The sequence below is a fragment of the Anolis carolinensis genome, chromosome 1 (assembly GCF_035594765.1).
Source record: "Anolis carolinensis isolate JA03-04 chromosome 1, rAnoCar3.1.pri, whole genome shotgun sequence".
In the NCBI taxonomy this organism is placed as follows: domain Eukaryota; kingdom Metazoa; phylum Chordata; class Lepidosauria; order Squamata; family Dactyloidae; genus Anolis; species Anolis carolinensis.
The window spans coordinates 3354880-3380725 of NC_085841.1; the positions used below are offsets into that span (position 1 = coordinate 3354880).

The window sequence follows — 25846 nt, forward strand, 5'->3', positions numbered from 1 at the left end:
CCCGAGTATAAGCCGAGGGGGGCTTTTTCAGCCTTAAAAAGAGGGCTGAAAAACTAGGCTTATACTCGAGTATATACAGTAATTAAAATGTGTTAAAAACATAGATACACAAAAGATTATCAACAATACAGACAAAAATCAGATGAAAGCTAGGCATGGTCTAGTTTTAGTTTGACAACGTCTTTGGCCTTCTCTGCCAAAGATTTCTGGTCTCTTGCCAAACGACAGCTGCTATCATTCCATAGCATTGACCCATAACAGTTAAAGTGGTGCCAAACTACATTAATTCCACAGTGTAGATGCACCTTGGTCAGACCTCAAGAAGTAAACAAAAACTGGATTTCTTCCCCTAAAACCAGACTTTGCATCTGTTATTCATTAACCCTTTCTCTCCTGGAAAAAAAAGACCTCCCAATGCAGAGAAATCACATTCCTTGCCTTTGCCCAGTTGAGCAACTGCATTCAGAGCCCCAAGACGGATCTTTGTGCTTATTTTTATAAATATTTAGTAACATTTGGGACGGAAACATCCCTTGGAGCTCTTTTCTAAAAGACAAGTGGAGTCCAGAGTTTGCCATTCGAAGAAAAAAAAAAGAAGCAAAATGGTAAGAAAAATATTTTGGACACCTCTATGTGCCTACATGAATTTTAAATTGGTGATTGGATAAACTTGATGCCATTTAAACATCCACGGTTCAATGGTAGAGAGTCCTGGGAGTTGTAGTTTGACAAGGTTTTTTGCCTTCTCCATCAAAGCATAGCATTGGATGGGCATCTTTTAGGTGTGCTTTAGTTGTGTCTTCCTTAATGACAAAACAGGGTAGGGCTAGATGACCCTTGGGGTCTCTAAAAACTGCTATGACTCTATAACTTTGAGTTGCTGAGATTAGACCTCTTAAACATTAGCAAGAAACTCTTCAATATAATGGCTTTTTGAGATGTGAATAATTACCTTGGAGGTTGGTGTTTATAGGTATCATATCATCATAAGGCAAAATATGAAAATTTCATGCAATAAAATTTGAAAAATGTTCTGTTCCTGGTTTGAAAGTTTTATTTCTGGGTTGTTGTATGTCTTTCGGGCTGTGTGGCCATGTTCCAGAAGCATTCTCTCCTGACGTTTCGCCCACATCTATGGCAGGCATCCTCAGAGGTTGTGAGTTTTATTTCTGTTTAATTGTGTAGTACTGACTTCGAAAGTACCAGTAGTTGTTAGACTCCAGAAACTTTGTTTTTGAGGCTGCCACAATATAGGTTGAATTGGTTGAGGCTTGATGAAATTCAATGCAAAACTACAGCAAAATATGCTGCACAATATTTAGGAAAACAACATTTTTGCAGTTTAATAAACTTTTTCCATGTTTTTACGATAGAACCAATTGGGAAATGACATTTACAACCCAGGAACAAAATTCAGGTAATTTTTTTTTCCATGTCAGGAACAACTTGAGAAACTGCAAGTCGCTTCTGCTGTGGGAGAGTTGGCTGTCTGCAAGGACCTTGCCCAGGATGTTTTATTATCCTGTGGAAGGCTTCTCTCATGTCATTGCATGGGAAGCTGGAGCTGACACATGGGAGCTCACCCTGCTCCCTAGTTTCGAACTGCCAACCTTTCGGTCAGCAGTCCTGTTGGCACAAGGTCTAACTCATTTCGCCATCCATTGTATAACATAGTGTAATGGATGTTTGAGATGTGAATATTTTGTTGCAAAGAATAGGAAGATGTATTGGATCATCACAATGCAAAATATAAGAGTTGCCAACACAGTGTGCAATACACAACTCACAAAGACAAGGAAGAAATTGATTTTGGGTGAATTAGTGCCTGTCACTGGGTTTTTGGAGGCTGAGAGAGTGTGACCCACCCAAGACCACCCAATGGGTTTCCATAACTGAGCAGGGATTCAAATATCCTCGTCTCTGGAGTTGTACCCAAAAGCTCCAACTACCACCTCGTGCTGACTTTGAAGCATGTCTTACCTGTGCATATTATTGTATGGTTGTTTTGCATTGCATCAATTGTTCCAATGACAATATTTAATGTATGCAGCAATACTCCTTGGTTGTCATTTTTAGGGACATCCAGTGCTGAGATCCTCTGGGATCCTACAGGCATCTCCGAGCTGCTGTAGTCATAGAATCACAGAATTCTAGAATTGGAAGGGACCTCCAAAGGCCATCCAGTCCAACCCTATTCTGTAATGAAACAACACACAGGGATGGCTATCTGTCAGGACAACTTGGATTGTGAGTTTCTTGCATTGAAGGAGGAAGTTGGACTGGTTTGGCCAAGGAGTTCCTTCCATCTCTTGTGGAATTGGAGTCTCCTTCTCTGGAGGTCTAGATGGCCATCTGTCAAGATAACTTGGATTGTGTGTTCCTGCAGGGCAGAAGCGGGGATGGGACTAAATGGCCATTGGGGTTCCCTCCAATATGATTATATTTCTTTCCATTAATTGGTATCTGTGGTTATGTCAGTACTCATTTATTTGGTCATGAAGGCGATGTCCAAAGTATTATGAAGCATGTAGCTTAATTTGATTAAAGGAATGGATTATATTAAAACAAAATAGATTATTAACCTTGGAAGGCCGTGAGCTTAGATTGGGATGGCACGATTATATTTGGTACAATAAAAGGAAAACTGAATATATATATTTTTTGTAATCATTATGTAAGAGCTTCATTGATAAAAGTTTGGGAGAAATACAAAGATAGATTTTATAATAAAACGCCACTATGGATTTTACCAATAGAATCAAAACATTAGAGGGAACTAAGCACCGAAAATTGGCTAACATATCAACAAATATTAAAAAAGACAACAGAGAATTAATAATCAAAACACACGCAGAAATCAAACATAAAGACATAACTTGGTATCAATATTACCAAAGAATTTGTTTAAAAAAAGGAATGGACTTTATGACAGATCTGTCTTTTCTATAAAAATTACTATTAAAAATAGAGAGCTGGAAGAACAAAAAACAACAAAGAAACCAACAAAAAAGATTGGGAAGTCAACCAATTTATTATATATTTTTTTCATTTTTCATTTTTTTCCGTCTTTTTTCTTGTTTTCTCTTCTTTCTCTCTCTTTTTTTTTTTGCTCTTTTCTTTCTATAAGAATAATTGTTCTCCCACTTCCGATGTACAACAGCAAAACAAATAAAAATTATTTACAAAAAACAAAACAAAAACAAAGTTGGGAATCCCGAAGTGCCCTCACCTTCTCAGGATGAATAGATTTGCCAAACAACCGTGGTCCCTGTGATAATCTAGAGAGATTTTCTTCTCTTGTGTTCTTCATGTTCCAGGTTCACGGCCAAAGCGGAGTCCGGTTCCAGAACTGGGCCAAGACCTATGGCTGCTCTCCAGAATTATATTTCCAGCCGACAACCGTCGACGAGATCAAAGAGGTCAGTTTCCAATTAGTGTGGTCTTTCTTGTTGGGCAAGTATAATAATAATAAATTTATTACTATTATTATTATTTTATTGTATGACACAGCAAACAAGATAGACATGCTGGATTTTGTATCACAAAATCACAAGTCGAACTCTTCCCAAGTGTCTAGGACTGTGTGATGTATTTTCGGATGATGCGTGCAGATCCCAGCAGGGTGGCCTTTTGCAGTTGTCAGATCGTAATTTTGTCAATGTCTACTGTTTCCAAATGCCGGCTGAGATCTTTTGGCACGGCACCCAATGTGCCCATCACCACCGGGACCACCTGCACTGGTTTCTCCCAGAGTCTTTGAAGTTCAATCTTGAGGTCCTGATAGCGGCTGAGTTTTTCCTGTTGTTTTTCGTCAATGCGACTGTCACCTGGGATGTCGACATCAATGATCCAAACCTTTTTCTTTTCCACAACTGTGATGTCTGGTGTGTTGTGTTCCAGAACTTTGTCAGTCTGGATTCGGAAGTCTCACAGTATTTTTGCGTGTTCATTTTCCAATACTTTTGCAGGTTTGTGATCCCACCAGTTCTTTCCTGCTGTGAGGTGGTACTTGAGGCATAAGTTCCAATGAATCATTTGGGCCACACAGTTGTGCCTCTGTTTGCAGTCTGTCTGTGCGATTTTCTTACAGCAGCTGAGGATATGATCAATGGTTTTGTCGGTTTCCTTGCACAGTTTGCATTTTGGGTCATCAGTTGATTTTTCGATCTTGGCCTTGATTGCCTTTGTCCTGATGTCTTGCTCCTGGGCTGCAAGGATCAGGCCTTCTGTCTCCTTCTTCAGGGTCCCATTCGTGAGCCAGAGCCAGGTCTTCTCCTTGTCAGCTTTTCCTTCAATTTTGTCAAGGAACTTTATATGCAATGTTTTGTTGTGCCAGTTGTCAGCTCTAGTTTGTAGTGTGGTTTTCTTGTACTGATTTTTTGTCTGCTGTGCTTTGAGGAGTTTCTGATTTTTGACTTCAATCAAAGCAGGTTTATTATTATTATTATTATTATTATTATTATTATTATTATTATTATTATTATTTACCCACTTCTCTGCTCGAGGTGGTTTACAACATAGCTAAAAGCATAGAATCATAAGCATTATACAGAATACACATCTTAAAATGTATTCCTACGAAATATACACATTAAAATGAACAGAATAAAGATTAAAATATATTGAACACAAGACATGAGTTTACAATTCCTAGTTAAAACTGACTGGGCAGGCCTGCTGGTGGAGATAGGTATTCAGATGTGTTTTAACTGGCATCACTGTGGGCTCCACCAACTCCAAGAAAATCAGAAATTTGTTGCTTTCTAAAAGTTTTAAAGGAAATTTGCACTTCCCAGATGTTTCCACAAACATGCATACACGCCAACCATTCACAGATAAAAATCGGGACACAGGTGACCAAGCAGTCTCACAAAAGTAATGGCAAAAGTAATTAATGAGGAAAAAATGCAAACCATGAGAGGCTACAACAAGGATTTGTTTTTGCCAGGAAAGAGCAAGATTCTTCTTTCTCCTTTCTTCCTTGGCAAATTTGCACTTACAACTCCGGCCCCATCTACACTGCCATATGATGGAATTTGAAACTGCACTGTATGGTCAGAGTAGATTAGTATAATGCCATTAATGCGGTTAAGCTGCGAGATACAAGTCTATGCTGATCATATAATGTACTTTCAAACTGCATTATATGGCAGTGTAGATGGGGCCTGAGTTTGCTGAAACGGCAGTCTGGGGACAGAAGGAGGAATATAGGAGGAGGAGAGGTGATAGCAGATTGACTAGAATTGTCCCTACCCAATGTGGATTGCTCCTGAAATGGGGTGTTTGGGAAAGGGTTCAAGGAGTGCCAAAAACATCCCTGAAAGTATGCAGACCCCAGATTGCCCTTTGCGTGCTCTGATCTCAGCTTTGTCCAAATCCGTGTGATTGCAGATCTTGGCCCTGGCCCGCCAGAGGAGCAAGAGGGTGAAAGTGGTGGGAGGCGGACACTCTCCTTCGGACGTGGCCTGCACAGAAGACTTCATGGTCCACCTGGGAAGGATGAACAAGGTCCTCAAGGTACCAAGAGCAAACGTCTTGGGTGCGAAAAGCACCGTAGTTCAGAGTAAGAACCTGTTAGTGATGAAGGTGTATTGGTAAAATATAATACTTGTATTGGAAACTATATATTGAATGTAATCATGTTAAGAAATAGAAATAGGAAAATATGTAATCACCAGCAGATTGTGTGCCTATAACCAAAAATACACTCTGCTCAGCAAAACAGATCTCTCCCCATAAGAAAGACCAAAGTTCACTCTGAGTGCCAGGGACATATGTTAAGTGTCAACAAGAATAGATAAGCTAATGGACAAAAGACAAATTAAGGCTTTTTGGGATGTCAAGATAAGACCTGGCGCCATGAGGGGAGTGCTAATGGCCCTCTGATAGCTAAGAGAAGGGGGAATTCCTTAATTAATGAGAACCCCTAAAAGCTGAGATGAGAATTCCAGAGATAAGGCTAATGGAGGGTCAGGGGTCTTGAAGTAGTCTATATTTTAGGAAAATGCAAAGATAGCTTTGTAGTTAAGTGCTGAGTAAGACTTTTTTGACACTAATTGGTGATGGATAATACCTGTATGACGTAGATAGAGGCAGACCAAAATAGTATATAAGGATCTGTGTTCCTTTGTCTGGGTACCTTCGCTTTCCTGATTACAGGGGAAGGCATTTTCTATATTGCTTATTCTCACTGGCCACTGAGATTAAACGTCATTTTTTCTACAGCCACCGGAACTCTCTTTGTCTCATTGCCTCAAACCTTTGTCTGCCATTTCATTAGCACTCACTATCCAGTTTTGGAAGATGTATCACTTGAGAATTGATTCATAGAATCGTAGAACTGGAAGAGACTGCTACGGTTTTTGTGTTATGTAGTGAAATGTTTAATTCATTGTTGCTGTGTAAGTGTGTGTATTCGCTCCGGTAAGCATTCCAGCAGTCAAGAGGTTAATTGCAGAGAGCCCTGATTTATGGCTAGAAGGGCAAAGGATCAAGACTCGCTTCATCTGAGTGGATGTTCCTGCTTCATGCCTAAGAGAAGATTACTGTTCCTGGATCTTTGAAATCTTTTGGCCTTTGTTCTTTGGGATCTCTCGTCTACTATTTTGGCTTATGGAGTTGTGGATTCTTATGGCTTATGAACTATTGGATTTCTATTAACTTCTTTACCGCCTACTTTGATTTATATCTGCTTTTGCTCAATAAAACTACAAAAGACTTTCTCCTGTATGTGACTGGGTGTCTATAGCAAGGTGAACTATTCTGAGGTGCTACAGGTTGCTTGCTACCTAGGGGAATCTTTGGTTGGTCAGCTTCAAAGCCTGGCCGCCTTCTACTGAAGGGACCATAATTGTCTTACACTACCAAGGTAAATCCTTTGTTGGTCTGGTTGAATTGCACTGAACAGTCTTGCAGCTTCAGTGCCTAGCTGTGCTATATCTGGGGGAATTCTTGTGTGGTGAGCTGGAGTATCACCTTCAATCAAAGAGCCCCTTTGAAGCCTGGCTATTTCCTTTGTAGAGGAATCCTTGTTTGGCCAGCTTGAATTACACTGAATAGTCTTGCCGCTTAAAAGCCTGGCCACTTTCTGCATATGGGCTTGTTTCTTTTCTTTTTTGATGGTTACTCCTTGGACAGTGATTAGTTTTGTGGCCAAATTTGGTGTGATTTCACCCAGTGATTTTGTTGTTTACTCGGTCCTAATTATGCACCTTACATTTATATATATATACTAGCTGTGCCCGGCCACGCGTTGCTGTGGCGAAGTCTGGTGGTATGGGAAATAAAGTATTGAGGAATTGGTGGTAGTTAAGGTCAAGGGTAAAGGTTTTCCCCTGATGTTAAGTCCAGTCGTGTCTGACTCTGGAGGTTGGTGCTCATCTCCATTTCTAAGCCGAAGAGCCGGCGTTGTCCGCAGACTCCTCCAAGGTCATGTGGGATGACTACATGGAGCGGCGTTACCTTCCCGCCGGAGCAGTACCTATTGATGCACTCACATTTGCATGTTTTCAAACTTCTGGGTTGGCAGAAGCTGGGGCTAACAGTGGGGGCTCTCTCCGCTCCCCCAATTCAAACCTGTGGCCTTTCGGTCCAGAAGTTCAGCAGCTCAGCGCTTTAACACGCTGCGCCATCAGGGGATATTATTTCCTAAAGGTTGTGAATATACAATATTTCTGATTGGTTGTTGTATAATATGATGTTTTGTTGCTTAATTTGTATAACGATTACCTAATTTGATGTTTAATTGGCTTTTCCTGAATCCCTTCTTATTATCCAACATATTCACTTATCCTGCCGGCCAGTTTACGTTGTATAAGTGAGACTCTACTGTATATTTCTAATCTTAAATTATCTGCTTAGAACTGGATTATATGAGGCTCCTTCTTCACAGCTGTATAAAATGCACACTGAAGTGGATTATATGGTAGTGTGGAGTCAAGATAATCCAGAGCAAAGCAGATAATATAAGATTATAAATGGGTTATATAGCTGTGTGGAAGGGCCTTGAGTCTACACTGCCATATAATCCAGTGCAAATTAGATAATCTGTGGAAGAAGTATAAGTGAGGCCTAAATCTGCCTGTCCCCTAACTGAAATCTGGCTGTCCCTTGGTTGCTAGGCAACCAAGTGGGCAGAGATTAGCCCTCTAAACTGGCAGCAATTGGATAAAAAAAATTATTGCTCTCCCTCTAATTAGGACTTTATTTTTCTTTTCTTTTTGTTGTATCAACCTTGAGGCGTGGATGATGGGTTGTGTTGTCAAATTTTGAGGTTGGGGGGCCTGTACTTTTGTTGTTTTGTGAATTGCCGTGATGCCATCACTCTTTTATATATATAGATATATATATATATATATATATGGCTGGAGTTGCACTTAATGTACTTGTTCTGACTTAGAAACAAATCCAACTTAAGAGCAAACCTACAGAACTTCTCTTGTTCATAACTTAGCTGCTGCCTGTATAAAGAATTGCAAAGAATTTGCAGGTTGTCCTTGATGAGGATGGTGGTTTACAACAGTCCGTGTCCTCTAAGGGCCATCTAAACTATCCTTTGTCTCTTCCAGGTGGACAAAGAGAAGAAGCAGGTGACGGTGGAGGCAGGGATTCTGCTCTCGGATCTGAATGTGGAGCTGAGCAACCATGGCTTGGCGTTGCCCATGTGAGTACAATGCAAGATCTCTGGATGTAGTCAAGTTCTGAGGATGCATCTACACCAGGTTTGAGCAAACTTGGGCCCTCCAGGTGTTTTGGACTCCAACTCCCACCATTCCTAACAGCCGGTAGGCTGTTAGGAATGGTGGGAGTTGGAGTCCAAAACACCTGGAGGGCCCAAGTTAGCCCAAGTTTGCCCCAGACCCATATATCTCCCCATAAAATGCAGATTGAATCCTTCACCTGGATTGCACTCTTCTTCTTTTTTTTTTTGTAGCTGTGGCTGCAAATGAGTCTTTTTTTAGAATCGAATGCAAATTCCTCTAAGGGCCTGACACGGAGATAAAAGGAGATATTTAATCACAGAAAGACTTAATAAGATTGACTTTTAGCTTAGAATATTTTTTGGGTTCAGGCTGAGGTTATCCTCAAACAATTACAAGCCTCCGAGCGAACACCGGACCTGCCTTTTCAATGGGATTGGGGCTGAAATTGGGGAGAGGAAGCACCATGGAGTCTAGCGGAGTCTCCTTCTCTGGAAGTTTTTAAACAAAGACTAGATGGGCATCTGTCGGGAGGGCTTTGATTGTGTCTTCCCTTGTGGCAAAAGGAGGTTGGACTAGATGGCCTTTGGGGATCCCTTCTATTTTTGGTGCTATTTAGACTTCTTGGGAGTCCAGTGTCATATCCTTCTACGAAAGTTTTTAAAAGGAGTTTGGAGTTCACCAGGCATGGGCAAACTGTTAATGTGGGATTTGTGTATTAGTAGTGTTTAAATGAAATTTGTGTCTGGCATGTATTGCATATAGGTTGCATCATCCAGAGTATGCTATAGTCTGTAAAGAGTTAATGACTGAGAAGCTGTGTTGACCTTGATGAGTGGCTGAAACCTGGGGAGTATCCAGACTCAAGTGTGTTTGTACATTACTGATTGAGTCAGTTGAGATCTTGCTCTGTTCTGAGTTTGTGTCTGCCTAGAGTGAAAGCCAAGCCTGTGTTCGTCTGCAATTCTGTTTTGTCTTGTACAGTAAAGCTTTGTATATATTTTTTAACATCGTTTCTGACGTCTCTTCGTTCTGCGCTCCATTGACAACATACAACTGCTGCTACGCTGCGAATTACTCTGACACAAACTTCGGCCCTCCAGGTGTTTTGATAATGTTTGATAAGATACAAGGCAGTAGGGAAAGCGTAAGACCCTATAACACAGGCATGGGCGCCTTCAGAAACCACATAGTTTGCCTACCGGTTGAACCGCTCCTGGCATCAGGCATGGGCAAACTTGGGCTCTCCGGGTGTTTTGGACCTCAATTCCTAACAGCCTACCAGCTGTTAGGTATGGTTGGAGTTGAAGTCCAAAACACCTGGAGGGCCGAAGTTTGCCCATGCCTGACTTAGGTTATGACTTCCACACCAAGAAGCCTGTTGATCGAACTGCCGGCATGTTTTTCAAGGGCACCTTTTACCTCCCCGCTAGAGCAGTACCCATTTATATACTCATGTTGCAATTTTCGAACTGCTAGGTAGGCAGAAGCTAGGTTGATGGCAGGAGCTCACCCCGCCCGCAGCTTGAACTGTCAGCCTTCTGGTCGGCAAAATATTTAGCTGACAATTAACCTGCTGTGCTAGCCACGGTCCCAGGTGGATGTTAGTTACGTTTTATTTTATCTGACCATCTCATTCATTAATTTCACATTGTTTTAAATTTTATTATGCTTAAGCTGTTGTTTTATTATTAGACTGTTGTATGCTGTCTGTTGGTATTGAATGTTTACCATGTGTAAACCACACTGATTCCCCATGGGAGATAGAGCGGTATATAAATAAAGTTTTTTTGTTGTTGTTGTTGTCGCCTTCATAATAGCAACCCTTATTGATCAGCATCTGTTTTATTGGGTTCAGCCTAGGAGCCGTTTCGGACGTCGCGGCTGCCGGGGTCATTGGAACGGGCACACACAACACCGGCATCCGCCATGGCATCTTCTCTACTCAGGTTATTATTATTATTATTATTATTATTATGTTTATGTTTATGTTTATGTTTATTATTATGTTTATTTATACTCCGCTTTTTCTCTCCACAAGGAGACTCAAAGCAGCTTGTTGTAAGACTCCGAATGGTCCCAAATCATAGGAGAATTCGAGGCACAACAGCTACTAGTTATAGGCTGAACATACTTTTCAATTATTTATTTTATTATTTATTTTATTTTGTAATTAATTTGAGACAAATACAAAACCTGCATACAAACGTACAAATGAACAAAGTTAGAAATACTTTTTCACAAATAAAAAAAATATTATTCGAAACATAAAAAAACAAGAACTACAAAGCATAATCTATGTTACTTAATCTAAGGTCTTTACATTATCTATTTGATGGTTATATTCTCTCAGTTTTCTATTCTCATTACATGAAAAATATATTCTCTCAGTTCTCTATTCTCACTACATGAAAAAGAACCATTGATACATCGGGTTGCTGTGAGTTTTCTGGGCTGTATGGCCATGTTCCAGAGGCATTGTCTCCTGACGTTTCACCCTCATCTATGGCAGGCATTTTCAGAGGTTGTGAGGTTCTGCAAGTACGCTCATTTTCATAAGCAAATCTCCTTGTGTTGAGTCTTTCCATCTTTGGGCAGAGATCATTCTAAGACTCCTCATTGTATTGCTAGGGAACCCAAGGACCATTTAGTGCAATGCCTTGCAGGAAGGCACAATCCAAGCCCTCCCAACAGATGACCATCCATCCAGTCTAAAGACCCCCAGAGAGGGAGGCTCCACTACCATCCATTCTATTGTGATGGAAAGTTCATAGATTTCTAAAATCAAAAGAAACTCCCAATCAAGTACCCTTCTTCCATGGAAGAATCCACAATCCAAGCCTTCCTGACAGATGGCCACCCAGCCTCTGCTTAAAATCCCCCAGAGAAGGAGGCTCTAGCATATTCCAAGGCATGATATTCCTTTGCCAAACACCTCTTGCCATCAGGAAGTTCTTCCAAATGTTTTGTTGGAATCTCTTTTCATCCAGTTTGAATCCAGTAAGAGCTGCTGGACGATTAAAATGACTTATTTGGAGGTGGGTCATCTCTTCTTCTTCACAGAAGTTGGATGGACCTCTTTCAGGAGTGGTTTAGTTGTGCCTTCCTGAAAGCTGGACTGGGTGGCTTTTAAGGTCCGTACAGTTCATAAGATTCTGCCAATCCTCAAGATCTATAACCTCAAGATCTATAAGAGTCTATGAATCTTGGTGATTGAAGGGACCCCCAAAGGCTATCCAGTCCAACCCTATTCTGCCATAAATATAGTCTAGCGATTAAGTCCCAAAATCTAGCTATCAAGAAACTCTTCCAGATGAAACTGAGAAGATAGTGGGACAGAGGGAAGATCTTGACAGCAGGGTGCGAGTGTGGGTGGGTTTCTTCAAAACCATCGATCAACAGCTCCGGATCAGCACCCTGATGAATTGGTGAACTTCTGCCCTCACCAATTCCTCTCCAATGTCGGACTGCTGCTCTCGTTCTGAGTAGCAGTACAGACTCACAGACATCTGCAGTCTGAAGTTCAAACACTTATTTAATATTTACAAAGCATATTTACAAACAGCAAAAGCCATCGCTGGAAGCAGGCATTCTTCGTTTGCCTCTCGGCTCGGCACACACAATCCAACTGATAAGAAACACATTCCTCAGTTCATGAGTTCCGGCCAGACAGTTCAAAACAGACACTGGGCCAGGCTGTGGTGCAGGCTGTTGAGCAGCTGCAATAAATCACTCTGACCATGAGGTCATGAGTTCGAGGCCAGCCCGTGGCGGGGTGAGCACCCATCAATTAAAAAAAAAATAGCCCCTGCTCGTTGCTGACCTGGCAACCCGAAAGATAGTTACATCTATCAAGTAGGAAATAAGGTACCACTTATAAAAAAAGTGGGGAGGCAAGTTTAACTAATTTACGACCTGGAATGAGGGAGTGCCATCAGAGTGGATGATGAAGCAGCTGCTCCCCCCTGTGGCCAGAATCGAACATCCCCTCAGGAGAAGGTTAAATTGCCTCTGCGTCTGTCTGTCTCTGTCTCTGTTTGATGTGTTGATGGGCATTGAATGTTTGCCCTGTGTGTGTATAATGTGATCCGCCCTGAGTCCCGTTCGGGGTGAGAAAGAAGGGTGGAATATAAATACTGTAAATAAAAATAAATAAATAAACTGTACCCCATATTTTGTGGGCAATCACTCAAGCAGTCTAGCGATTAACTCCTGCACTGCTGAAATGCTTTGCTGGAAGCACAGTTGCAAAACACCAAACAGTTTAACTTGATATAACATTTCAACCTCAAAACATAAACACACACTAACAGATCTAACAGGGTGATAAACATACGTTTCACCCTTGGTTTCTAAATCCTTGGCTAATGTTTGCTTTCCAAGCAAGAAGGAACCTTTCTCCACTTGTTGCCGATGCAACTTTGATTTAGCGGAGAGAGAGAGAATTACTGTTGTCCTTCATAGTACAGAGTTAGCTTGAGGCAGGACTTTTAAAATGCACGGCTCACGCTTCCCGATCCCAAAAGGAGTAATTCCCTAAAAAATATTTTCAAAAGAAGGAATGAAAACAGATTTGTCGCCTGAGCGAAGTTGATGGCGAGGGAAGAAGGAAAAGAACGACCCAGATGGCAATTTGACAGAGAGCAGGACTGTTGGAAGCCGTGCCTAGATTGAATGTGACAAGGAAAGCATTTTTTTGAAAAATATAAGCATAAATATTTGTCTTGCTCAAAGCATTCAGAGGGAATATGTGTCCCTAAATATGGGGGGAAATATAGTCTTTTATATCACTAGTTTGATCTCTGAACTTCTTGGTAGCCCTGGTTTGCATTAAAAATAGTTCAAAAAAATGAAAGTTTAAGGCTTGCAGCAACACCATAATTAAAATTCTAAAAGATATATTGTCATGAATACTTTTTAAAACAGAGGTTCTTTTTACTGCAATTTCAGTGTGAGAGGGTATATCTGAACTTTTACACTTTTAACATCTGGACAGTAAATAAAGAACAACACTCTGAAAATAAGGGTATTCCAGACAGGACATGGAGCCCTCGGTGGCGCAGTGTGTTAAAGCGCTGAGCTGCTGAACTTGCAGACCGAAAGGTCCCAGGTTCAAACCCAGGGAGCGGAGTGAGCTCCCGCTGTTAGCTCCAGCTTCTGCCAACCTAGCAGTTCGAAAACATGCAAATGTGAGTAGATCAATATGTACCGCTCTGGTGGGAAGATAACAGCATTCCATGCAGTCATGATGCCAGCCACATGACCTTGGAGGTGTCTATGGACAACACCGGCTCTTTGGCTTTGAAATGGAGATGAGCACCAACCCCCAGAGTCAGACATGACTGGACTTAACGTCAGTGGAAACCTTCACCTTTACCTTAATAGACAGGAAACAACCAGAGCCAGCTAACACCTCCCAACAAAGGATTCCCCCAGGGAGGAAACAACCACGCTTTGAAGCTATAAGCCCATTCAGTGCTAATCAAGGTGACTAATTCTCCTGGGGGAGAAGAGCAGTATATAAATTAAATAAATAAATAAATACAACATTCATACTTGCCTCCACAAACAAAAACTCACTTAGGATGATACCACAGCAACACGTGGCCGGACACAGCTAGTACATCAGATATTTCATTAGAGTATCTCGGTTTTTAAAAGATGTCCAAAGACTCCAGAGAAGGAGATTCCATTGGACTTCCAAGTATTCTACTAGAATCGGAAGGGACCCCCAAAGGCCATCCATTCCAACCTTTTTCCGTGCAGAAAGACATAATCCAAACCATCCGGACAGATGCCTATCCAACTTTTGCATAAACATTTCCAGAGAAATAGACTGCGCCAGACTCCCAGGGAGCATATTCCCTTTTGAATAGTTCTTACCATTGGGGAATCTTTCCTAAGGTTTAGGTCAAATCTCTTTCCTGCAATGTGAACCTATCCAGAGCACATCCTGAGAACATCATCACATGTTTGAAAGTCTATTGAGGAACAATAGGGTTGACCATTTCCGCTCCCTTGGCAGCCATCTCTCCACAAAAGTCAACATCGACACTGAAATACAACACCGCCTGAGCTCTGCGAGTGCAGCATTTTTCCAAATGAAACAGAGTGTTTGATGATTGGGACATCCTGTCAGGACCCAGGCTGCAGAGCACCAATAACCATACGCAGAGGCCAGAATCTATCTAATATCTTTATTAAAGAAATATATAAAGTCAATAAAAACAAGTGTGGGATATAGTTCAGAAGTAGACCTTTCAGGAAAGGTCAAATATAGTCCAGAAAAACAATGTCCAATATATGATATTAAAGTCCAAAGTTATAATCCACTTCACCGAAACACACACTATTTGGCAAGCAATAGTGTGGGGAACTGTCCATAGTCTTTGAGGCTTAAGGTAAATCCGAATCAAGGGAAACAAGGCTGGAATCCGAGAAGCAGGGTCCGTGGTTTAAAACGCAAGGCAAGGCAAAACTTGAGACTTGGCAAGGTCCAACTTGAAACAAGGCAATCGTGGAACAAGAACTGAGTCCATAGAAATCCGTGGAACAAGGCAGGGCTGGGAACTTGATTCAGGAGCTGGGAACTGGAGTACGTAGTCTACACACGATCTCACTCCTCGAGCTGACGAATTGACTCCGCAAGGAATCCTTTGTGGCCAACATCTATATAGGATCTTGTTTTCCCGCCAAAGCACACTTTCTCTGGGGAACAAGAACCGAAACCTATACTGTCCAGATGCAGGACTCCTTAAACTTTCCCAAGGGAAACAGACTTAATCATCTAATTGTCTGGCAGCTATCCTGGCACTCCTGCGAGTCGCCTCGCGATTGCTTCTATCTTGATTATAATAAAGGCGGCGAGAAAATGGGGGAGATTTCGGCTCAAGGCTTGTTTGGCTGTCTTCTTGTGGGCAAACATCTTGCAGCTGCAAGGGCTCCAAATCTGGCAGAAACGGTGGGAAACCCAAGCTTTCCTCTTCATCTGTCACAACAGTACTAGGAACGGGACTACATGGCCCATGAGACATCACACATCCGTAGAGAGACCAAGGTGCTTGTTTATAAAGCCATTGTCCTCCCAACCCTGCTCTACGCCTGCGAAACGTGGACGGTCCACAGATATCACACCAAACTCCTGGAGCATTTCCATCAGCATTGCCTCAGGAAAATCCTGCAAATCTCTTGGGAAGACAGGCAGACAAATGTCAGCATGCTTGAGGAAGCAAAGACCACCAGCATTGAAGCGATGCTCCTACGCCATCAACTCCGCTGGATTGAATGCCACGTTGTCCGAATGCCCAAAAATCACCGTCTCCCAAAGCAGTTGCTCTACTCCGAACTCAAGAACGGGAAACATAATGTTGGTGGGCAGGAAAAGAGATGGAAAGATGGGCTTAAAGCCAACCTTAAAAACTGTGGCAGAGACACCGAGAACTGGGAAGCCCTGGCCCTTGAGCGCTCTAATTGGAGGTCAGCTGTGATCAGCAGTGCTGCGGAGTTCGAAGAGGCACGAACGGAGGGCTTAAGGGAGAAACGTGCCAAGAGGAAGGAGCGTCAAGCTAACCCTGACTGGGACCGCCTTCCACCTGGAAACCGATGTCCTCACTGCGGGAGAATATGCGGGTCAAGAATAGGTCTCTCCAGCCACCTGCGGACACACCTCCAAGACAATAGAGATGGAAGACAATTGTCCTCAAACTACGAGGGATCGCTATGTTCAGCTTGGAAAAGAGAAGACTAATATAGATCTACCTTTAAATATTTCAAAGCCTTCCTTTCATGAAGAAGATGGGAAAAGCTTGTTTTCTGCAGCTCTAGAGACTCGGACACACTGGAGCAATGGATTTGCATTAGACGATATTCCACCTAAACATAAGGGAAGAACATTTTGATTGTAAGAGTTAATGGGTTTTCGTAGAAGTGAGTGGAGACTCCTTCTCTGGAGCCTTTGAAACAGAGGCTGGGTGGCCATCTCTGCCACTGTCACTGTGTTGTTGTATGTTTTCCGGGCTGTATGGCCATGTTCCAGAAGTATTCTCTCCTGACGTTTCACCCACATCTATGGCAGGCATCCTCAAAGGTTGTGAAGTATGGAGAAACTAAGCAAGGAAGGTTTATATAGATCTGTGGAAAGTCCAGGGTGAGAGAAGAACTTAGAGCATAATATACATAATAATGTTAACAATAATACAAATACAGTAAAGTCTCACTTATCCAACATAAACGGGCTGGCAGAATGTTGGATAAGCGAATATGTTGGATGATAAGGAGGCATTAAGGAAAAGCCTATTAAACATCAAATTAGGTTATGATTTTACAAATGAAGCACCAAAACATCATGTTAGACAACAAATTTGGCAGAAAAAGTAGTTCAATACGCAGTAATGCTATGTAGTAATTACTGTATTTATGAATTTAGCACCAAAATATCACGATATATTGAAAACCTTGACTACAAAAATGTGTTGGATAATACAGAACGTTGGATAAGCGAGTGTTGGATAAGTGAGACTCTACTGTAATAATACAACTGATGACCAAATTCAGTCAGCTGTAGTGGCACACAGTCATAACTTACAGAGTAATAACTTACAGAGTAGTAACTTACAGAGTATAAAGATTTATAGACTGCAATCATCCGGATTTAAATGCTACACAGAGCAGTTTTCAGTATAAAACATATATCAGACATATATCAACCAGACTCCAACTAAAATTTGTTAGCGACACAGTATGTGTACATTCAGTCTCTCCAAAATGGTATGTAATATGCTGTGAAACTAAATATATCAGTGTACAAATCAATTGGCTCAAACCTGGCTTAAAGTCAAAACAAATCAAAGTCTCTGTAGTCTTGGAGCAATTCTATAGGACTCCTCAGGATGTAAATGCAGTCAATTAGCCGTAGCTTCAGTTTGTTGACAATAAATTCAGTTTTTCAGAGATAAGCTTCCAAATAGGTGTTGCAGTCGTTTGCAGTTCCCAGCCAGGAAGCCCGGTCAAATAGATGTTATTTTAGAGTGGCTGGCTGTGAGCCGAAGTAAGTCGTTTACATAAGCTGTTTACTACTGGTTTCCAGGTTTACTCCAGTTTCAGTTAACTCTTCAACCCTTTATTTGAGCCAATTGATTTGTACACTGATATATTTAGTTTCACAGCATATTACATACCATTTTGGAGAGACTGAATGTACACATACTGTGTCACTAACAAATTTTAGTTGGAGTCTTGTTGATATATGTCTGATATATGTTTTATACTGAAAACTGCTCTGTGTAGCATTTACATCCGGATGTTTGCAGTCTATAAATCTTTATACTCTGTAAGTTACTACTCTGTAAGTTATGACTGTGTGCCACTAAAGCTGACTGAATTTGGTCATCAGTTGTATTATTATTTGTATTATTGTTAACATTATTATGTATATGATGCTCTAATATACATATTGTGTTCTATGCTTTGAATCATATTTCTCAGATATTGTTTAGAATAGACAGCTGTGTTTAGTTATTATTATATAATGCCTGGTTGATTCATGTCTGGAACACTCTGAACAAAGGATGCCCCCAGGCAGGAAGAAGCCGGGAGATGAAGCTATTCAATGCTAATTAAGGCATCTGAGGATGCCTGCCATAGATGTGGGTGAAACATCAAGAGAGATTCTTTTGGAACATGGCAATACAGCCCGGAAAACATACAACAACCCTGTGATCCTGGCCATGAAAGCCTTCGACAACACATTGCTGTCACTGTGTCTTTCTGCATGGCAGAAGGGGCTTGGACTAGATGGCCTTTGGAGCCCCTTCCAACTCTGGGATTCTGTCTATTCGTGATGTAGGTCTTTAAGCAGAGGCTGGATGGATACCTGTTGGGAGGGCTTAGATTGTGTCTTTCTGCATGGCAGAAGAGGGTTGGACTGGATGGCCCTTGGAGTTCCTTCCAACTTTCTAATACTATTTATTTATTTATTTATTTATTTATTTTCCAATATTTATATCCCACCCTTCTCACCCGAAGGGACTCAGGGCGGCTTACAACACTGGCACAATTAGGTGCCTATACAAAATCAATCAACAATACATAAAATCTGTTAAAAACTATTAAATACAGTTGGGCCGGGCTGTGGCGCAGTTGGCTAGTAACTAGCTGCAATAAATCACTACTGACCGAGAGGTCATGAGTTCGAAGCCTGGATCGGGTTAAGCCTCCGACCATTAAATAGCCTGGCTTGCTGTTGACCTATGCAGTCCTGAAAGACAGTTGCATCTGTCAAGTAGGGAAATTTAGGTACGCTTTATGCGGGAGGCTAATTTAACTAATTTACAACACCATAAAAACTGCCAGCAAAACACGAGGAAAGGAATGAGGAAGTACAGCCACTAGTGGACAGTGAAGCAACAGCTCCCCCTGTGGCCAGAATCGTGAAGCTGGAAAAAAATGTTAAATGCCTCTGTGTCTGTCTATATATGTTGTTTGTCTGTTGGCACTGAATGTTTGCCATATATGTGTTCATTGTAATCCGCCCTGAGTCGGATTACAGGTGGAATGTAAATACTTTAAATAAATAAATTAATTAAATGCAGTATAAAATTACAGAATCTAAATTTTAAAAATACGTATGCTCAGATCCATTCGTCTGAAAACCTCATGCTTTATCTATAAGTCAGTCTGTATTATAGTTATATTGTTCCATGGATCAGGAGGCATCTGCCCTTGAAAACTACAGTTTATATGGAAAATTACCAGTCTGGCTCCTCCACAGAAGTGGGAATCATGTGGAAGTGTATTTAGTCACACAATTGATGATAAGATGATAAAACTGCTGTCACATTAGCAGTCATAACTTCACAGCTATGGCACAAACAAGAGTTTTACATACTTTCTATGATGTGTTGACAGGAATGCGAGACAGTTTTGTTCTGGGACCCACACGGAATACATCACGTTAACCTAGATCAATGATGGGCAACCTTTTGCGCTTGGTGTGTCATAATTCACCAAAAAACCTAGCATAACTTGGGTGGTGTGTCACTTCGAGAAAAAAACCCCATAATTTCGCAATATATATAGTTTAAATAACAAAAATATATAATTGTAATATATAACTGTATTCAATAAATCAAAAACTATTTACTGCCATTATTTCCATGTACAACAATCTATGGTACCTCTTGCAGTTTCCACACTGATTTCTCTCTATTCTAGTTTCAATGTAGTCATGAGCAAGGAATATAATAATAATAATAATATAATAGTAATAATATGATAATATACTACAATAATAATAGAATTATATATATATATATATATATATATATATATATATATATATAAATGAGTGATGGCATCACAGCGACCCACAAAACAACAAAACTACAGGCCCCCCAACCGCGAAATTTGACAACACAACCCATCATCCATGCCTCTAGGTTGATACAACAAAAAGAAAAGAAAAATAAAGTCCTACTTAGAGGGAGAGCAATAATTGTTTTTATCCAATTGCTGCCACTTAGAAGGCTAAGCTCCGCCCACTTGGTCTCCTAGCAACCCACTCAGCCCAGTGTTAATAAAAGAATAAACAATAAAATAAATACAAATAATACAATAAAAATAATTAAAGCACTAAAAAATTAATACAATAAAATACTATAACAAAATAACTAAAAATAATACAACAAAATAATAAAATATAATAAATAAAAAAGATAAGTTACAATAAAATTAATAAAAAATACAAATAACATCAAATAAAAATTCCACAACAACTTTTAACCAATACCACCACCACTTTGCCACAGCAATGCATGGCTGGGCACAGCTAGTATATATATAAATGTAATGTGCATAATTCCCATGGAGTAAACTACAAAACTACTGGACCAAATCACACCAAATTTGGCCACAAAAGACATAGTCATCCAATCAATCTGCATGCGGCAGCGTGTCAGCAAAAATGGCTAGGCGTGTCAGTGCTGACACGCGTGTCATAGGTTGGCCATCACTGACCTAGATTAAGGTTACATCTACACTATAGAAGTAATGCAGTTTGACAAAACTTAAACAATTATGGCTCAATGCTATGGAATCCTGGAAGTTGTAGTTTCCCTTCTCTTTGAGTTTCTTTGAGTCTCCTTTGTAGAGAGGAAAGGAAGGTTGTTGTGTGTTTTCTGGGCTGTATGGCCATGTTCCGGAAGCATTCTCTCCTGACATTTCGCCCACATCTATGGCAGGCACCTCTGAGGTTGTGAGGTATATGGAGAAACTAAGCAAGGAAGGTTTATATAGATCTGTGTAAAGTCCAGTGTGAGAGAAGAACTCTTTTTCAGTTGTAGGCCAGTATGAATATTGTAGTTAATCACCTTAATTAGCATTGTGTAGCTTCGCCTCCTGGCTTCTTCCTGACTGGGGGCATCCTTTGTTCAGAGTCGTTAGCTGCCCCTGGTTGATTCATTTCTGGAACACTCTGAATAAAGGATGCCCCCAGGCAGGAAGAAGCCAGGAGGTGAAGCTATTCAATGCTAATTGAGGTGATTAACTACAGCATTCACACTGGCCTCCAACTGACAAGAGTTCTCCTTTCACCCTGGACTTTCCAAAGATATATGTAAACCTCACTTGCTTAGTTTCCAACAAACCTCACAACTTCTGAGGATGCCTGCCATAGATGTGGGTGAAACGTCAGGAGAGAATGCTTCTGGAACATGGCTATACAGCCGGAAAACACCCAACAACCCTGTGATCCCGGCCATGAAAGCCTACGACAACACAAAAGGTAGATTATAAACAAATATCATTATAATAATTATTTGCAAAAGTGTGATTGTGCCCCATTAAACTACAACTCCCAATTTCCCATAGGATTGAACAACAACAGTTAAAAGTGTTGTTGTATGTCTTTCGGGCTGTGTGGCCATGTTCCAGAAGCATTCTCTCCTGACGTTTCGCCCACATCTATGGCAGGCATCCTCAGAGGTTGTGAGGTATGGAGAAAACTAAGCAAAGAGGTTAATATATATCTGTGGAAAGTCTAGGGTGAGAGAGGTCAGTATGAATGTTGTGTAGTTAATCACTTAAATTAGCATTGAAAAGCTTATCTGCTGTCTTCTTCCTGCCTCTGGGGCATCCTTTGTTTAGAGTCGTTAACTGCCCTTGGTTGATTCATGTCTGGAAATCCTCTGTTTTCAGAGTATTGCTTTTTATTTACTGTTCTGATTTTTGAGTTTTGTAATACTGGTAGCCAGATTTTGTTCATTTTCATGGTTTCTTCCTTTCTGTTGAAGTTGTCCACATGCTTGTGGATTTCAATGGCTTCTCTGTGTAGTCTGACATGATAGTTGTTAGAATGGTCCAGCATTTTTGTGTTCTCAAATAGTATTCTGTGTCCAGGCTGGTTCATCAAATGCTCTGCTCTGGTTGAATTAGTCTGCAGTGCCTTTCATGTTCTTTGACTCTTGTTTGGGCAATGCTGCGTTTGGTGGTCCCTATGTAGACTTGTCCACAGCTGCATGGTATCTGGTAGACTCCTGCAGAAGAGAGAGGATCCCTCTTGTCCTTCGCTGACCGTAGCATTTGTTGGATTTTCTTTGTGGGTCTGTAGATAGTTTGTAGGTTGTGCTTCTTCATCAGCTTCCCTATGCGGTCAGTAGTTCCCTTGATGTATGGTAAGGACACCTTTCCTCTGGGTGGATCTTTGTCTTGACTCTCCTGGCTTGTTCTTGGCCTTGCAGCTCTTCTGATGTCTGTGGTGGAGTATCCAGTTAAAAGTGCTGTCAAACCATCTCCGCTGTAGAGTTAATGCAGTTTGACATCATATTAGACACAATATTATCCCAAGTGAGGTCTGGCCAATGCAGAATGGAGTTGGACTATGACTTTCCTCAATGGAAAGGAACTACCACATCAGATGGTTCCTTTAAAGTTCAGATTAAAAACCAGAGCGGACAGTCCGAACCAATTGGGGTTCAGAAGCGACTGGTGCATCCCTTTGATTCCTAGGCACTTTCGGTGGCCCAGGCTGGCCTTTTCTATCCTCAACGCTCTGGATTGATTCTCTTTCATTTAGGTATTTTATGGACTTGATTTTGACAGCGGCTCATGCATTTCGAGCCATTCGGGATGGGCATCCAAGCTGCCTTCTTCCTCTTTTGTCTGGCTATTGATCCCCTGCTCCTTTTGATTAGCTTTCTCTCTCTTTCTCTTGCAGTTCCCTCTCTTTTACTGCCTTCCTTTGTCATTTCTGATCATTCTCCCATTCCTTTGTGCCTCGAAGAGGATCCATCCCTCACCTTGAAAGGCAGCTAATCCATCCCACCAGCCAAGGCGGAGATGATATTAATCACATCGTAAATAATTACCGGATTGTCCCATCTAAGTACACCCACCACAGATCCAATATACAAAAACCTCACATTTCGACGTTGACGAGATCTTAGACAGATAACGCTAAAGACCTTGCAAAACTATAATTCCCAGGATTGGATAGCATTAGGCCACGTTAGTGGAAGTGAAGTCAAACCTAAGTATTTTCCCAATGCAGTTGCATCCATATCCTATGTTTGGATATGCATATTATAAATTATTATGCTTTATTTTATTTAATAAAAGAACATTCCTAAAATAAAAAGTGATACAACAGAGCATAGGATAATTCTGCCTGAAATGCAGGCATTTATATTCTACCATCTAAGGAAATACATTAAAAAAGTATTCTTAATGTACTAAAAAGCAAAAATATACTATTCTAGGAGTAAGAACATGATTTATTACTAGCCTTAATGAAATATAGACTTATCATAAATGCACGTTATATTATTCTTCTATATCTCTCTGCTAACCAAATGATGACATACTGCTTGGAAATCCTGACTATTTGTAGTATTATTATTATTATTATTATTATTATTATTATTATTATTATTATTATATTTTCCAACTGTTGTACTGGAACAACAATGATTGTTTAGTTTAACTTTAACAGTTTTTGGCAGTTCTTTGTTGGAATATTACTAATGTCAGCTGCTTCTAACCTAGCGATTTTACTCGAAGTGTTTCATGCCAGTGCTAATGCTTTTTTGCTTTTGCTTTTTGGTGTGTTTCTTTGCCAAGTACTTTTGCATTTTTATATCGCCATTTGTTCAGATTTATTTATTTTATTTTTTATATAAATATGGACACTTTAGCTTTGTTTTTGGTTTTTGGTTTTTTCTCTCTCCCTTTTTTGATCCTTTTTTAATTGCAGTTTTCCTACTTTCTATGCAATCAAATGTTCTCACTCTTTTGATGTTAATTTACTCTATCTTATAAGGTAAAACTTTGATTAAAATATTTTAAAAAATGACATAAAATTAAATCTGATGAAAAATTCATGTTGGGTTGTGTTACACGAATATGATGCAAAATGTGTAGACTATACAGTAGTCCTCTGTAATGTAATCTTCGTCATATTTTTAAAAGTTGACGTGATGGAAAAAAATAATACATATTTAAAATAAAAAAGAAGATAAAATAAATAAATAAATATCCTATGTTTGGGTGTCAGTACAGTTGTGTGCCTTTCAGAACACCATTGTGTACATTGCAGCTTGGTGGATTATTTCAAAAAGGAAAAAAATCATTTCAAAATGTAAATCAGTAACAACAACAGCATCAGTTTAGCAGACCAGAAGCTTCTTGAGCACAGCGATAGAGCAAATGAGCTTCAGCAATTACAGGAGCAGAAGAGTCAAGCTTTAAAGGTTACAAAAGACTTGACTCAAAAGAACTACATTTATATAGAGGAAGGTTAGGGTCTAGCTATCTAGCTATTAGGCATGTCCTATCGATGAAAAAAATGTTTCAATTGTCATTTCTAAAGTAGGGGGTGCTTTGATATAGAAAGTATTTCCGATCTTTTCACTCCGAAATTTCAGATATTTCCAAAAATTCGTAATGATTCTAAATGTTTCTAAAATGGTGGATGCGCATGCGCAATTGCCAAAAAAAAAAAAGGAACCTGGGGGGGGGGACTTTTACAGGGCTCTCCTGCCCTCATTTCTTGAGCTATCCTCATCAAATTTGCAATGCCCTTGCAAGTTGTGCAAAGATACTTTGAAAACTAGAAATTCCCTTGCTATATTTGTAAGCAAGAAAGACACTGGAAATCAATGGTGTCTCTGGCTATGTGATCCCACAAGCCTCAACCCAATGCCTTCAATTAGAAATGGACCAGTGACCACCACGCCAAGCAATGCCCTGGCAAGGAGTGCAAAGATACTTTGAAAACTAGAAATTCCCTTGCTAAGAGAAAGAACCAGCAACAAAACCCTAACCCTTTCTCCAAACCCCTCTGTGGGAACAGCCAGACCGGGCCCCTTCACCCTCTCTCTCCCTCCAGACACGAGGCTTGCTTGCTCTCCGTTTGCAGACCACCACCCTCTCCACGCAAAGCCCAGCCCACAATGGCTCGCCCGGGCTACACAACGGGCTTTCATGGCAATCGTCCTCGTGGACGCAGAGGACCCTAGCCCCCACCTTTGCATCCATCGTGGAAGCTTCTGATTGGCCCTGGAGTGGCAGCCATGTTAGGCTGCGCTAAGCTCCCATTCAAGGTAGATTGCAGAAACAAAAATATTTTTTAAAAATATATTTTTAAAAAATTGGGGGGGGGGGGGGGGGGGGAATTAACGAAACATTAAGAGACAATTAGAGAATGGGCCAATGATGGTTCAAAATATATTGCCGGTTGCGCCATGAGACAACATATCAGAATGCGTCTCAAAAAGCGAGAACAATCTGATATCAATCCGATATAAGATTCAAAACGATTTTTTGGACATACCTACTAGCTATCTTTCTCTCTCTCTAGAGACGTCTTGTCTGAGACACTTGGAAAGTGTCTGATGTGTGATGCAATACAAAAGCCAGCACAGTGATCTTGTTTGTTGTGTATCAAATAATAATACTAATAAATAAAAAAATAAAACTACATCACACAGTCCTAAACACTTGGGAAGTGTTTGACTTGTGATTTTGTGATACAAAATCCAGCATATACATCTCGTTTGCTGTGTCATACTGTGTTTTTATGTCATAATAATAATAATAATAATAATCATAATAATCCCTTCTTTCTCACTCATTCCTTCTCTTTCTTTCTCTCTGTC

The 25846-nt window shown here is 40.6% G+C and overlaps 1 protein-coding gene across 1 annotated transcript in view; it reads left to right on the forward strand.

The window, feature by feature from the left end:
- Nucleotides 1-429: 429 nt before the first annotated feature.
- The window catches only part of LOC100564818 (L-gulonolactone oxidase), a 71378-nt gene continuing 45961 nt past the window's right edge, over nt 430-25846 (forward strand). The window contains exons 1-5 of the mRNA XM_062969351.1: nt 430-605; nt 3318-3419; nt 5392-5517; nt 8568-8662; nt 10558-10648. Coding sequence (XP_062825421.1) covers nt 603-605; nt 3318-3419; nt 5392-5517; nt 8568-8662; nt 10558-10648 — 417 coding nt within the window. The 5' untranslated portion in view covers nt 430-602. The remainder of the gene's footprint in view (nt 606-3317; nt 3420-5391; nt 5518-8567; nt 8663-10557; nt 10649-25846) is intronic.